The sequence below is a fragment of the Myzus persicae genome, unplaced genomic scaffold, assembly GCF_001856785.1.
Source record: "Myzus persicae strain clone G006 unplaced genomic scaffold, MPER_G0061.0, whole genome shotgun sequence".
Taxonomy (NCBI): domain Eukaryota; kingdom Metazoa; phylum Arthropoda; class Insecta; order Hemiptera; family Aphididae; genus Myzus; species Myzus persicae.
Window position 1 is genome coordinate 24,115 of NW_019104030.1, and position 14,042 is coordinate 38,156.

At 30.1% G+C, this 14,042-nt stretch overlaps 3 protein-coding genes across 3 annotated transcripts; 1 reads left to right on the top strand and 2 right to left on the bottom strand.

The window, feature by feature from the left end:
- The first annotated feature begins 270 nt into the window (after positions 1–270).
- On the top strand, positions 271–3,459 carry LOC111037811. Its single transcript, XM_022320589.1, has 2 exons — positions 271–768; positions 2,484–3,459. The coding sequence occupies exons 1-2, from the start codon at positions 594–596 to the stop codon at positions 3,335–3,337; spliced, it is 1,029 nt and encodes a 342-aa protein (XP_022176281.1). The 5' UTR covers positions 271–593; the 3' UTR covers positions 3,338–3,459.
- Positions 937–4,061, bottom strand: LOC111037810 (protein ALP1-like). Its single transcript, XM_022320588.1, has 2 exons — positions 3,606–4,061; positions 937–1,950 (listed from the first exon to the last, which is right to left on the bottom strand). Exons 1-2 carry the CDS (start codon positions 3,902–3,904, stop codon positions 1,062–1,064), a joined length of 1,188 nt encoding a protein of 395 aa, XP_022176280.1. The 5' UTR covers positions 3,905–4,061; the 3' UTR covers positions 937–1,061.
- A 4,723-nt stretch (positions 4,062–8,784) lies between these two features.
- LOC111037809 (uncharacterized protein YJR142W) lies at positions 8,785–10,847 on the bottom strand. Its single transcript, XM_022320587.1, has 7 exons — positions 10,421–10,847; positions 10,010–10,248; positions 9,773–9,836; positions 9,456–9,705; positions 9,262–9,391; positions 9,086–9,185; positions 8,785–8,979 (listed from the first exon to the last, which is right to left on the bottom strand). The coding sequence occupies exons 1-7, from the start codon at positions 10,530–10,532 to the stop codon at positions 8,873–8,875; spliced, it is 1,002 nt and encodes a 333-aa protein (XP_022176279.1). The 5' UTR covers positions 10,533–10,847; the 3' UTR covers positions 8,785–8,872.
- Positions 10,848–14,042: the final 3,195 nt, after the last annotated feature.

Here is a 14,042-nt window from a genome sequence, read left to right on the forward strand (position 1 = left end):
TTTTGATTATAGGTCAATTAACTTTTATATCAAGACTAACAGAACACTATTGAAACTAGCGAACGAAAATCTTATATGCCGTACGAGTGTAGGTTAGGTTACGTAACAAATATTATAGGTACTACCACCTGTTTTGTATTGACTTACAATATTATTATTTTTATAGTTGTGTAATTTTTGTATAAGAGCTGTTTCACACGAGACACTTTGTGGCCAGCGACTAGTGTCTGAAAAGAATCGGGCGATTTAAAATATATTGATATTTAGAGCTGTTTCACACGAGACACTTTGTGGCCAGCGACTAGTGTCTGAAAAGAATCGGGCGATTTAAAATATATTGATATTTATAGAAGCGTTCACACGAGACACAGATAAGGAATCAGTGTCCCGCAGGCGTTTCGAAGTGTCTCTTCCCCTCTAGTAGCCGGACACTGTGTTTGTGTCTGAGCCACCGATAATCTACACATTGTTATGAATATGTTCAGACGAGACACACGAGACCGCCAATTTATACCGATTTTAAACAATAATTAATAAATAATTTATTGAGGCAGTAATTATTTTATTACATATTTTGAAATTGATCAATAATTATGATCCTTGATACGGACAAATTCATAGTTGAGAATGAAAAACGGAAAGAGTTGTGGGATATTGCAAGCACTAATTATGCTAATAAGATCATAAAACGAAATTCATGGATAGACGTGTGCCGAATATTTTGCGAGAAATATGACGAAATGCCAACAATTGAACAAAATGAAATGAGTAAGTTACTTATTACATAATATAAAACAACAAATTTATGTATTAAGAAGTATTAGTATATTATTAAACATTATAATATTACAAAAATATTATATACCTATAATAATATACATTTATATGAAAAAAAAGGTATTTAGGTATATTTTTATATATAAATATTTTTTTTTTTTCATCATAGTATATTATTAGGTATTATTTATTATTATTAGTATTTAAGTATTACAGAAACTACATACATAAAATTAAAGTACGTCATAGTTAATTTCAATTGAAACTATATATATGAATTATTTTTAAATACTATCTAATTGCCATGGTACTTGTCCTACATCCATAAAATAATCAGCAAAATGGTCACGAATACTAGTTGGTGTTTTTCCAGCTGTGTTATCTAATATTTCATTCATACTTGTGAATCCTTGGTATGATAATGTATCTTCGAATGTTAATGTATTTTCATCTCGTATACGAACAAAATTATGAAGTATCACGCAAGCTTTAATTATGTCTTCAGCAAAGTCTTCTGATACGTTTAAAGGCCTGTGAAATATTCTCCATTTGTTGGAGAGAATTCCAAACGAACATTCAATTAAGCGACGTGCCCGAGACAAGCGGTAATTAAATACCCTTTTCTTTATTGTTAAATTTTTCCCTGCATATGGGCGCATAATATGTTGAGATAATCCAAAAGCCTCATCCCCAACAATGACATATGGCAGCTTTGGTCCACTAGTACCTGGTAGTATAGAATTATCTGGTATATTCAATTCATTTTTTATCAGCTTTTTAAAAAAATTGGAATTTTTAAATATGGAAGAATCACTGTTTTTTCCATAATCACCGATATCAACTGCTGTAAAGCAATAATTGGAATCACAGACAGCTAATAATACCATTGAAAAAAAATGCTTATAGTTGTAGTATTGGGATCCACTATGAGCTGGTTTAACAATTCGGATGTGTTTCCCGTCAATTGCGCCAAGACAATTCGGAAAATTAGTCACATTCATAAAGTGTTCAGAAATGTCTAACCATTTGTCATTGGTTGGTTCAGCCATATATATGTCTTTGAGATTATTCCAAATTGCTTCACACGCTTCCTGAATTATTCCACTTAAAGTTGAAATTCCAATTCTATAATTGTAGTGTAATTCAGTAAGTGTACATCCGGTGGCAAGATATCTAATAAGAAAAAATATAGTATGAAATTATACAATAATCATTAAAAAAATAATAATTATATTTAATAGCTACTTGAGAACTTATATATAGTATTTAAATCATAGTGTAAATTTAAACAAATGGTAAAAATGTAAAGCTTCTTCAACTGTTACTTTTTTAATAATAACAAAAATCAAAATTCGTTTGATAGTAAATCGTTATTTAACGGAATATCATGCAAATTTAAAATTCAAATGTTCATACATTTTTTTTCTAAATTGAAGCTCAAGTTTTTTTTATAGTTAATTGAAAAACAACTTATGAATAACTTTGTGTTGAAGTTTTTTACCTTATGTACAAAAACCAAAAATTTAATGAATTATCAATTATAAAATTGTTTGTGAATTAACGATTTTGAAATATTTCGTTAAAATTTTAACTTAAGCTCTTAGAAAAAAAAATTTAACCAACATAAAAAACACTCGTCATTGTAAAATCTAAAATTTTACTATTAACCATAAATATTAGATTTATTATTATTTTGTTAATTACAGTAAAGGAAGTACAAAGAAAATGGAAAAGTCTTAGGAATTGTTTTGCACGCGAGCAATCTCGAAGAAAAAATATTAAGTCTGGCTCAGGTCAATCATCTTGGAAAACGTACGTATTTTATAATCAGTTATCATTTCTTGGATCAAGTGCAACAAATAGACCAACTACATCTAATGTCACTCCTACACATGATGATGATGATGATGATGATGATAATGATGAATTGGGCACAGAACAAAATACTCAAGATAGTGAACATTTTTTTGAGTCGACAGAAGAATCTCAAACTCGCAGAAATCAGAGACAAAAAAAAAAATCAAAATCAAACCATAATGAATCTGAAGAAAATTTGTTTGGAACTATAGCCAGAAGTTTAGAATTTAGAAACCAAATGGAAAAAGAAGCAATGGAGGATCAAGATCGACTATTTTTGTTATCTTTAGTGGGTGATTTAAAAAAAGTCCCCCCTCATTTGAAAATGCAAGTGAAATCAAATATAATAAATGTTATCAGTCATAGCCTCGCACTCCAACCACAAAGAATTGATTTTGATCCACGTTGTCAGTTAAATCCTCCAAATAGTTATCAAACATTACCTTTTACTCAACACCCATTTGGACTCCAACAAGCTGCTACATCTCAACAACCACTTTCAACATTTACACAAGCCTTTCCGAATCACTATACTAAACGTATGTCTGATGTTCAATACAATAATCAAAATATTAACTACGCAATGGATACTTCATCTACATCTACCAACAGTAATAATTCCTCGTTAGACGTAGAAAGTAGTCCACCAATTAATTCAAACTTGGTTAGTTACATAAATGATTATACATCCTCAGACAACTAACAAGTGCGTAATAAGTATTTTTGATCAGTTTAAACGAGTTGTTTTAAATCTACGTTTTATTTTAAATATTATTACTTAGTAAGTGATGTAAAAGTATACACACATTTTTTTATAAGAACGGTTAAAATACTATTTTTTATTTTATAATCTCATGTTGTTTAAAATTATAATTAGTTTTATTTATTTTCATGAGCTCATGTATTAATTAGATAAAAACTAAAATTAATAAAGTATTTGATAAAAATAAAATTGTTGAAAATGTCCTTACCTCAATGTGACAGCTAATCTTTCTTTCGTAGAAATTGGCCTTCTCATATTTGTTGTTTCCTTTTTAACACTCCTTTTAATTAAATCATGCAATTCAAAAAAGGACTTGGAGGACATGCGAAAATAATTGAAAAATTTTTGTTCACTTTTAAGTAAATCAGTAAACAAGCATGTAAAATGTCCTTTTTCATTTCTGGATTGAACAATAGGATGTACCCAATAAATCCTTTCAGTCCTTTTAGCTGGTTTATTTTTTTTTTTAATAAGAGAATACAACAGTATTGCCTCCTCCACCTTCATGATTACGACTAGTCGGGAGTACGATTAATATGCACGTACAATACATAATTAACAGACACTAGTGTACGGCAAGTGTCTCGTGTGAATCAATGAGACACTTTTGTAAACAGTAGCACGATTCTTGTGGTCGGCCACAAAGTGTCTCGTGTGAAAAAGCTCTAAATGTAGTCTAACTTAACTACCTTAGAGTCTAAGACTGATATTTTTTAGCTGTAGGTTCTATATTATATCATTAACTACCTATAATGACTTGATATAAAACAATTTATAACTATAAATTATAACTTATAACACAATGTATTATTATGTATAGGTATATACATAGGTATACAATACATATACAATAGGTTTTTTATTATGTATATGCGTTCATATTTATAATTACATTTTTTTCGGTGGATTTTCTTTCCTTGCGGTGTGTTTATTTTTTTGGTCTTTTTTCCGGGGGTTTTTTTTTTTGGGATTCCTATAGAACTGCTTACTGATCGGTAGTCAACTTCTATAAAATGACTTAATGGCGTAGTGGCAACATATTTTCTGGATTAGTCCCGAATGCACTTTCCTTGATATTTTAAATTGTACATGTCACCAAATACCTACATTTAATTGCTCTCGAGTAGTAGTATTAGTCATTAGAATTCATGACATTTTTCGAGTAGGTATAGTTTACTGTTCTACATTATGTTTGTACTTTGTGTCCTACATATATTATTTAAACACGAATATGATTCTCCGTTCAATATCGGACATAAATACATAATAGTAACAGGTACGAACAATAACAATAGTTACGATAACGCATAGTAAGAATAACAATGACTATAAAAACGTAGGTCACAACATATCACACTTTACCTGTACAAGTAGGTACTAAATAGATAAGTCAAAAAGTCGCATATACTACACCAGAGATGGCGAACCTATGACACGCGTGTCACTCCGTGACACGCGTAGTATACACTATTTTAGTAACACACACGAATGTGTAAAAGTTTGATAATATTAAAGTTTTTGAAAAAAAAATTCAAGGGTTATCGAATTAGTTGACACGCATTGAAAACAAAATCCAACCAAAATTTTTATTTGACACGCTGGTACAACAAGATACGCCATCCCTGTACTACACGAAAGCCAACTCATGTGTGATCTATAATATTTGGAAATCCATAGACCTAGGGATAATAATATATAAATTAATGTTCCTAGTTAGACTCGAAAACTACTGGACCATTTTCAAAAGTTTATCAATAGATTCCTTGAGACTAGATGAGTATATTTATGGATTATTCGTTCAACCCCCCCCCCCCCCCATGGATTGCTTTAGGGAGACTCAAGCATAAATTTAATCTTGGATCCCAAAAATCAAATATTTTTTTGTTTATTTAAATGTTTGCTATTATTTACAGATTATAATACTATTATAATAAAATGAATAGGTAGAAATAATATGGCATAAGTATAAACTTTTTTTTTTAATATATTTAAAAAAAAAAATAAATAACAAAATCAAATGTTTACTTACACACTAATTACAATGATGACTTTTATGATTTGATTTCTTAATTCTAAAAAATATTTTTGATATAAACACATGAAGACGAATACCAATCTTAACGATATTGGATTTACTATTTACGCCGCCTCTAATGGATTCATTATAATGAATCTGTCTCCAGTTTTTTGTGTTAACGTCAAAAATATGTCTAGAATAAGTAATTGAAAATTCGTACAATTAGTCATTGTAATTGTGTTTGAATTATTATCTTTCAACTTAATAAAAACGGAAAACGGTAAAAAAATAGATACATTTTAATCAGGCCAAAGTCGGGTTATACCTACAGCTATAGCTAGTTTAAGTTACCTATATAGGTGTTATAAGTTATAACCTGGTTAACTTAAGTTAAATTATAACTATAAAAATATTATAATGTAGGTATATATAAATAAATGTTTAATACATATAATACCTATATGTATAAGGTCGTACGATTTACAGTTAAATAATATCCGACATACACGCAAACATGTCACACAGTGATGTATTTAAGGTGAGGGAAAGCCCTCTCTGATTTTTTTTTTAAATTGAAATCCAAAGTAATATATCTTGAAACATGGGTAATATTTTAATACAGAAAAAACACGATATATAGTACTTACTACTTGGGGAGAGAACCTAAAAATGTTTTGACAACGAGTGACGTCAATAATACGGCCAGTAAGCGGAGAAGAACGTTTGCACACGTTGCACGTTGTTCCAAAATCCAAATCGTTTGGGTACAAATAGACATAACGTTTCACTTTTGGGCATAAAATATAATCAAAGCCGTAGTAATAGGTTTATCAGCGCTCCTAGAACTTCTAGGATCATCTATAGGATCCAGCTGGTCGCTGGTCATACTTACACCTTTGACATTTTTTTCACACCCCTCCTTCACAGACACACACACATATATACAAGATGTATACATAAATTGTGCACAAATTATTTTATTTTCATTAATAATAATATATAAATATAATACCTAAAGCTCTAAACATAGTTCGTCTTCAAGTTTACAACGATTCACTTACTTAAAACAATATTATAACTTATAAGTTATAAGTACCTATATAATTATATAAATATATACTACAAGCTGTAAATTGTTTATTAGAATCAATAATAATAATAACTCAACCTTTAGATATTTGACTTATTTGTCTATAATACAATATAATATAATGACGTAGGGACTTCGTGTATTAGCATAGTGTTAGACCGCAATGACGTCATTCAGAATACGTTTCAATAGAATCAGTTGTATTTGAGTATCTACTATCTAATGCAGTGACGCACGCCACATCGCCCATCGGTAATCAGTGGCAACTGGCAACGGCAATATTAGGCAAATCGTATTTCGTATTTATTCTTCAATAATTTTGAATATTGAATAGTGAATAATTTCCAATATATACTGAATAGGTTGACGACTCACGTTACTTATATGTTGTTTATTTTTTGTGTTGACCTACTTATGAATGGAAAGAAAACAAACATGCAATAAATACAATTGTACATTTATTGATAGATTGATTTCTCACTTTCCAAGTCAAATCTGTCTAAATACCTACATATATGTATTACGCGATAGGTACCTATACCATTATAAATATAAAATTACAATGCCCAAACCTATGTATCCCAGTTTACCGCTACGTAAAAGTTGTATCAATCAAATATTAAATATTTAAATAAAAGCTCTGATTCACATAATTCTGGGACCGGGGCCAAACAATTTTAGGGCCTCATAAACATAGACAAAATATCGATGCCCCACAAATAAATATATTTCAGAGATAAAAAAGATTTTGATATTATAACATTATTTAATAATATACCAACTTCAATACTTAAATTTGTAAAACACAACAGACATAAAAACGTAAACGTTCCCCACCATTATAACGTTTTCGTGACGCCCAGACAGAGTCAACTGTCGTGTTTACGAGTATATAACTTCAATATAACTTCAACTGACGACTGTACAACATTTCGTAGAAAAACAACGTAAACACAATTTGTTTGGCTAATGAGTAATAACTACCTATATGTTTTTATTATCTAACAGTTTAAATCCTATGTCCTTACCATGATCATCCTGCTCAAAATAGACGATAGCATATTAATAACATATCATCCACTATCCATATATTATTATAGGAAACGTACTACCCGTCAGTGGCCCACTATTGTTTGATATCTATTGTGGACCAGCCCTCCCCTTAATCCAGGCTTGTTTGAATTATAAATGGGTTGACTGGTTGAGAGATATCTTATACTACATTTGATCATTTGATCGACTTGATGTATCAACAAATTAAACAGGTATCTGCTGCGCCATGATAAAGTAAACAAATACTAAACATGTACTTATAATGAATTATAACTTATGCTTCTCTCTAGTGTTTTTGATAACTTCTCCTTCCAGCCTACCTATTATCAATAAACTTGCACTACAAACTCATAATCATATCCATATGACTAGTGTGATAGTAATTTGAATAACTTGTATTGTAAATGCTAAGTTTACTTTAGTATTAGGGTAATTTTTAACTGACATCATACTAGTATTTATAAACAATGATGTTATAAGTTACAGCTTACAGTTTTCAAAATACAATCTACAATGTTCTCAATGTTAATATTAAATTTAATAGGTATTTAGTTACTTACAACCACGGACTAGGATATAATAAAGATATATCTTAGTCCGTGCTTACAACACACAATATAGAATGGGCAATTTATGACTTGTGTAATCACCACAGACTAAAATATCTTAGAGGTAACTGCATAATGAGTATCACAAGGTATAAACATTGTTTTTATTTATACAAATTTAAAGATAGATGATTATTAGAGTACCGTATAAATTATAATAATTTAATACACAACTATTAAAGACAAAAAACATTTAATTTTATTATCACTTCAATATAACACTACACTTTTTTACATGATGTTAATAATGGTTTTAAGTGTTTGAAATATTTAATTAAAAAATATAGATTGACTAGCCAAACCACAAGCATAGAATGATTGTGAATAATGTCTATTTAAAAATTGTCTAATTTGATTTAACAAAACACTATTAAATAGTACAAAAACATTCAAATCTTAAAATTTAGTATGCTTTCTCAATTCCAAATACATGATTAATAATTAAAAATAATTTAATTTAGTAGAACGTTTTAATATGTATAGAATTAAAATTAAATAATAATAAAATAATAACAAAACATTAGGGCGTGAGGTACGCATTTAATTTATGTATCACAATAAAAATGGAAGGAACATAATGGGATTTAGCGAATATTTGGCAAAATAAATAGACTCAAAGTAAAACAAAAAAAAAAATGAGAAGTAATATTGAAAAATGGAAAGATAAGTTGAAAGAAGACATTACATAAATAAATACAACGAACAATTTATTCGGCTTTTGAAAGGCCATTTTCAGTCAACAAGTTGTCACACTCTTTATAAAGAGACTGGAGTGGTACATGTAATAATTCAACCAATTCTGGAAAACGTGGCTCTGCAAAGTTCAAATTAAATATAACTGACACAATAGTTAAAATGTTTTTAGATAATTAAAATATTAAATATAAATGTAATCAATATTTTTTCTGTATTAAACTCACCATTTTCTGGATTAATAATTCCATGTCTGATCAAAAAATCAATAATTACAGGGCAACTAGTAGTCTTGAAGTCTGGAGATAAAATTCTGTTCACAGTTTCCTAAATGATTACTTTTCATAAGAGCGGAATAATAACACAATAGATAAAAAAAAATATGTACAAAATAAATACTAACACTAGCAGTCACCAATTCAAATTTTTCTACTTCATTATCTTGATTACGAGGCACAAAATCTGGAGGTAATTCTAAGTCAAATACAAACTCTGTGTCAGGGAACAATCCTCGTTCACTTTCATAAAAAAAACTGAAACATAAAAAGTATATTTATATTTAACAGAAAATTAATTTACATTAAAAAAATAGCTTACGACACAGTCCCAGCTGATTGCAAATTTTTCATAAGGTCTGCAGTCAATGATGCTTCTTCTTCTCCTTCTTTATGAGCAGTGTGTATAACACTGTTTCCAACCGATAAACCTCCAGCAACCATGTTATCCCATTTCCCAGGCCATGTCTGTTTAGTCAATGATCTCTGTTGTAGCCAAATGCATAATCCTTTTTGTGGATGGTTCACATAACCATTTATGTCGACACCATAATTACAAATCCCAAATAGACCTACAAATAAAATAGCAAATACAATTAGGTATTCAGATAAAAATTGTTTATTGTCTGGAACATTTACAAGTAGCAGACCGATCCATTTTTAGCAACGGTTGATCAGCAAACTTTGTCCGAACTTCATAACACTAAATTGAAACATATTTCATTAGTTACTTTTATAGTTTTACAATATATCTTTTATAAGAAATAATGAAAATACAAGGAAATACAAATTTGAAGGTTGTTAAAATCATGCAAGTAAACACTAAATAAAACAAAAACTGTTATATTGATAAAAGAAGCATGTATGTGTTAATACCTCATCCCTCCACCCTTTCAGCGTTAAAAACAACTTTTTTTCTTTCATTTCTTTAAGTACAGACTCGATGTTTGCAGAACGTTCATCGTAATCCCTGAAAGCTGGGTTCAGCGTGACACTATTGGGGTTGACGATAAACACATTCGGATAGCGGCTTAATTCTATTGTGACGGTAGCCTGGACCAACCCGACTTGAATGCCGTCTACGATGAATGCGCGGCATTCTTTTTTCTGTAATCCTGTGTGTTGACAGAGGACGATTGTTAGTGGGTACGGTTTATAAAAAAGTAAATCACTTAGTGGGTATGGTTATAGGTAAACAAACTACGATAGGACACAATACAATACTACACATATATCATTATAATAGAACAATCACTAGCACAGGGTTTAAGGAGACACACGACGTACCGTTCAAGTAAAAGCTGTTGAACTTGTGCGCTAGTTTTAAAAACTTGGACATTGTACGGTGGTGATGTGCATGTGCGGCAGAATCGTTCATCACCGAATGAGATACACGCATACACGGTTGTGGTATCACCGCCGCCTCCGCCGGTTCAATACGTCATCATTTGACGACGGTAATGACGCAACGGATCGTCCGTGAACCCGATTGAAGCGATGGCAATATTATTATGGTGAAATATCGAAATAACGTCCGACGGGAGCGACACAGGTCGTACGCTGGTCGACGTGGGCACTGACGACGATAATAGACAAAATATTAAATTGTTATTAATAATTATTATTTTATATTGGTGGCGTTCACTGCGGGCGGGAGCCGTGCAAAGAGAGAATAATATTAAATCAAATAATATTAATTATTAATATCGCATAGGTATTCGCATTTCGCATTTGGAAATCCGATAAATTTATTGTTAGGTGATAAGAAATAATGGATGAACTTTAACCAGGTAATCGATGTACCAAGGGGTTGAAAAATGGCGCAATATACAGAACTTTCAAAACTTTCGCCGTACTCTGTACGCCCACGCGATTTTGAAGTATACAGCGATCCAGGAATAAAATGTATTGTTGAGTGATTACATTGATTAAGAATTTCCAACAGTTTAAAATAAAATAGTTTTATAATTAAAAATAAAACGCAAGTTCAAAACGTTATAGTACAAGTCGTTTGGCGTGCGAATGTGCTAGGAACTCAATGGATATTAATATTTTACGGTATAAAGACTAGAGACTTACGAATATTATGGTCTTATCCGGAGTTCGTCCTTCGTCCTCATCCGGAGTTCGTTAGTGTGAGGGCTCCCGGCTTCTGTAGGACCAGAAGCCTATAGAACTATTGAACTTGACATGGTGTACTGTGTATAGGTATTTCTTAATTATTATATATTTATATGTATGTTAACAGTACCTATTGTATATATATAACTATTAACTGTATAATATTTAAATGAGTTTACACGAATGACTATAATAATATTACGTTTGGTAAGTCTTATTACCTAATTACGTTTATACTTTATAGATTGTAACGGTGTCACACATCCGTGATCAGTTTTACAATTTTTTTAGTAGAATCTTCAATAATAATTAATTACTATTCTAATGATTTGGTTATAATAGGGTTGTCAATTTTCCACATATTCAGGGGTGGATCCTAAGTTAGGGAACTGTTGGTCTGATCTTTCCAAGAGGCCACTTATTTGGGTTAAAAATGGATTAAACATATTTTATACCTTGCAATAAAAAAACATTTATTTTGTTTATGGATGAAATTTATAGTTTAACATTTTAAATCTATATATATAAGAATCTAACTTGATTTTGGAGACGAAGGAAACCGGTTTTGAAGCCTCATTATTATAATAATAATAATTAACTAATTACCAATTATTTTCATATATTCTCCGATAACGATGTCTGTTTCTTTTTTTTTATTTCTTTTTTTTTATTTTATAATCGTTATATTATTTGTATAGCCAAAAAATAGTCTTATGTTTTAAATTAAATTATAAAAAAATAATTTCTTCCGGAGGAAGATCGGGCAGATAGTATATTATAAAAGCTATTATGTTAATAAACACTTTGTAGGTACCTATTATTATTTTATTTTATCAGTTTTCTTATTTGTTTCGTTTGTGCAAAGGTTTTTATGGCTCAAAGTTCATTTTTTCCGCTGTACATTTCTTGTTATACTTACTAAGTATCGAAAGGTTTGATCATTTATCTTCAGTTATTGTACAGCGAAGAAACGTCTTAACTAATTTACGCTGACTAGAACTTTTTCAGCCCTACAGGCTACAGCAGTAACACTGCTACTATGCCGTGTACACAAAATTGCATACAGAGTGGATATATAAAAAAAAAATGTCTTTTGATGAAGCAGCAAACGTTCCTTTTGGTACGTATTGCACATAATATAATAATATGATTCACTAAACTTTCTATTAAAACGATATACAAATAAGAATAATTATTATAAATTGAAACAGTGTGAACTTGGTGCATACATGGCATTAATTTTTAATTTAATCCAAGGGTCCAAGTGTCCAACTGCCTGTGGTTTGAAAAGAGTCAAAGTCGCCAACTGCCCAATTTCGTCAACAAATATTAACTGTGGGTCAGCTAACCTCCTGAACCCCTTTCTAGATCCACTTTTGCATATGTCCCGGTTTCGTGACTTGTATAATTTGGGTGGATGTAAACTCCGCCACAAGTACCTTTTTTAGTGTAAAAAAACACGAGGGTGTCATACTAGTCATAGTATCATATCTTCTTAATTCACTTATTATTGAGGGGTGTCATAATTTGTTATTTCTCTTTTTTAAAAATTTAAATTTTTTGTAAGCATTGTTATTGACAAATAAACGTTTTTTACATTGTTAATAATAATCTATACAGGCATGTACCATACAAAAAACAATATTAATGTGGGGAAGGATATTCAAAAGTAAAAAATTGAAGATGTTACTATCGTAAATTAACAAAATATTGTTAATTTATCGTTATGACGTAGATATTGACAATTGTCATTCAACATTTTAAATGTGCTTGATACCTATCGATATTTATACAAATTATATAAATTATTATGAAGGTATATGTGGATTATATCTATTTGAAACATTTTTTTTAAAAAAATGTTGGGAGAAGGGTTGAACCCAAAATCACTCGCTGTATGTGCCTAAATCAATATTACCTATATTACCAATATTACGAGAATATTATTATTTTTTCGATAATAATAAACATAATAATTATAGCCGAACGTTTAAACTCGCTTCATTGTATTAAACTGCAACATCTATAGCAGTCATTAATAAACGCCTATCTAATGAACAATGGTAATGTCCACCGAATATGATTGATCTAAAATTGATGTAATTCTTCTAAACATTTTATTTGAAACAATGATGACACGCAGTACTCAATAGTATTGTACCTATTTACAATATGTGGACTGTGGGTAGTCTGTGAATAGGCATAGGCAAGACCGGCTACGATTAGGGAATGTTTTTTTAGGTATTTTCACACCTTAATCACGATTAAAGCATGACCGACTTCATTGTTGTAAAATAAATGTGTGACAATAAAAAAATATATTATTATATATTCTGTATCCCTGCTTACTATAGGCCTGTAGCATAGAATACAGATTTAAAGAGGTTGCAACTTGCAAGTTTCATAACTTATTACATATAAAGATATTTCTTACGGCGTAACAAGTAGGCAATTGAGCTACGTCGGGTCCATATTGTATGATATATCTTCGACAGCAGCAATACAAAAATAGTAAAAATCGTAATATTATAATAATTATTAATTAATAATCATTTCAATCGAAACCATCCATATTTCATTAATCATTTTCATTATAATTTAAAAATATATTTTAACTTTTATATGTACCTACTAAGATATAGTTATTGGTCTGTAGATCACCTTCATTTAAAGAGTAGGTACTGTCTGTTGAGTATTTAAAAAAAAATAAGTTGCGTAATCCAACGTTTCCCAATCTCTTTGTTATAACGATCCATAAATTAACCTATTAAATGGTAGTTGCCCCCCT

Excerpts from the sequence above, each read along its gene's own strand:
- LOC111037811 (XM_022320589.1), top strand. The coding sequence starts at position 594 with ATGATCCTTGATACGGACAAATTCATAGTTGAGAATGAAAAACGGAAA. Across the intron at positions 769-2,483 it reads AATTGAACAAAATGAAATGA|TAAAGGAAGTACAAAGAAAA; the intron begins GTAAGTTACTTA and ends TGTTAATTACAG.
- LOC111037810 (XM_022320588.1), bottom strand. The coding sequence starts at position 3,904 with ATGAAGGTGGAGGAGGCAATACTGTTGTATTCTCTTATTAAAAAAAAA. Across the intron at positions 1,951-3,605 it reads AGATTAGCTGTCACATTGAG|ATATCTTGCCACCGGATGTA; the intron begins GTAAGGACATTT and ends TTTTCTTATTAG.
- LOC111037809 (XM_022320587.1), bottom strand. The coding sequence starts at position 10,532 with ATGCGTGTATCTCATTCGGTGATGAACGATTCTGCCGCACATGCACAT. Across the intron at positions 10,249-10,420 it reads CAACAGCTTTTACTTGAACG|GATTACAGAAAAAAGAATGC; the intron begins GTACGTCGTGTG and ends GTCAACACACAG. Across the intron at positions 9,392-9,455 it reads CAATCAGCTGGGACTGTGTC|TTTTTTTTATGAAAGTGAAC; the intron begins GTAAGCTATTTT and ends TTTATGTTTCAG.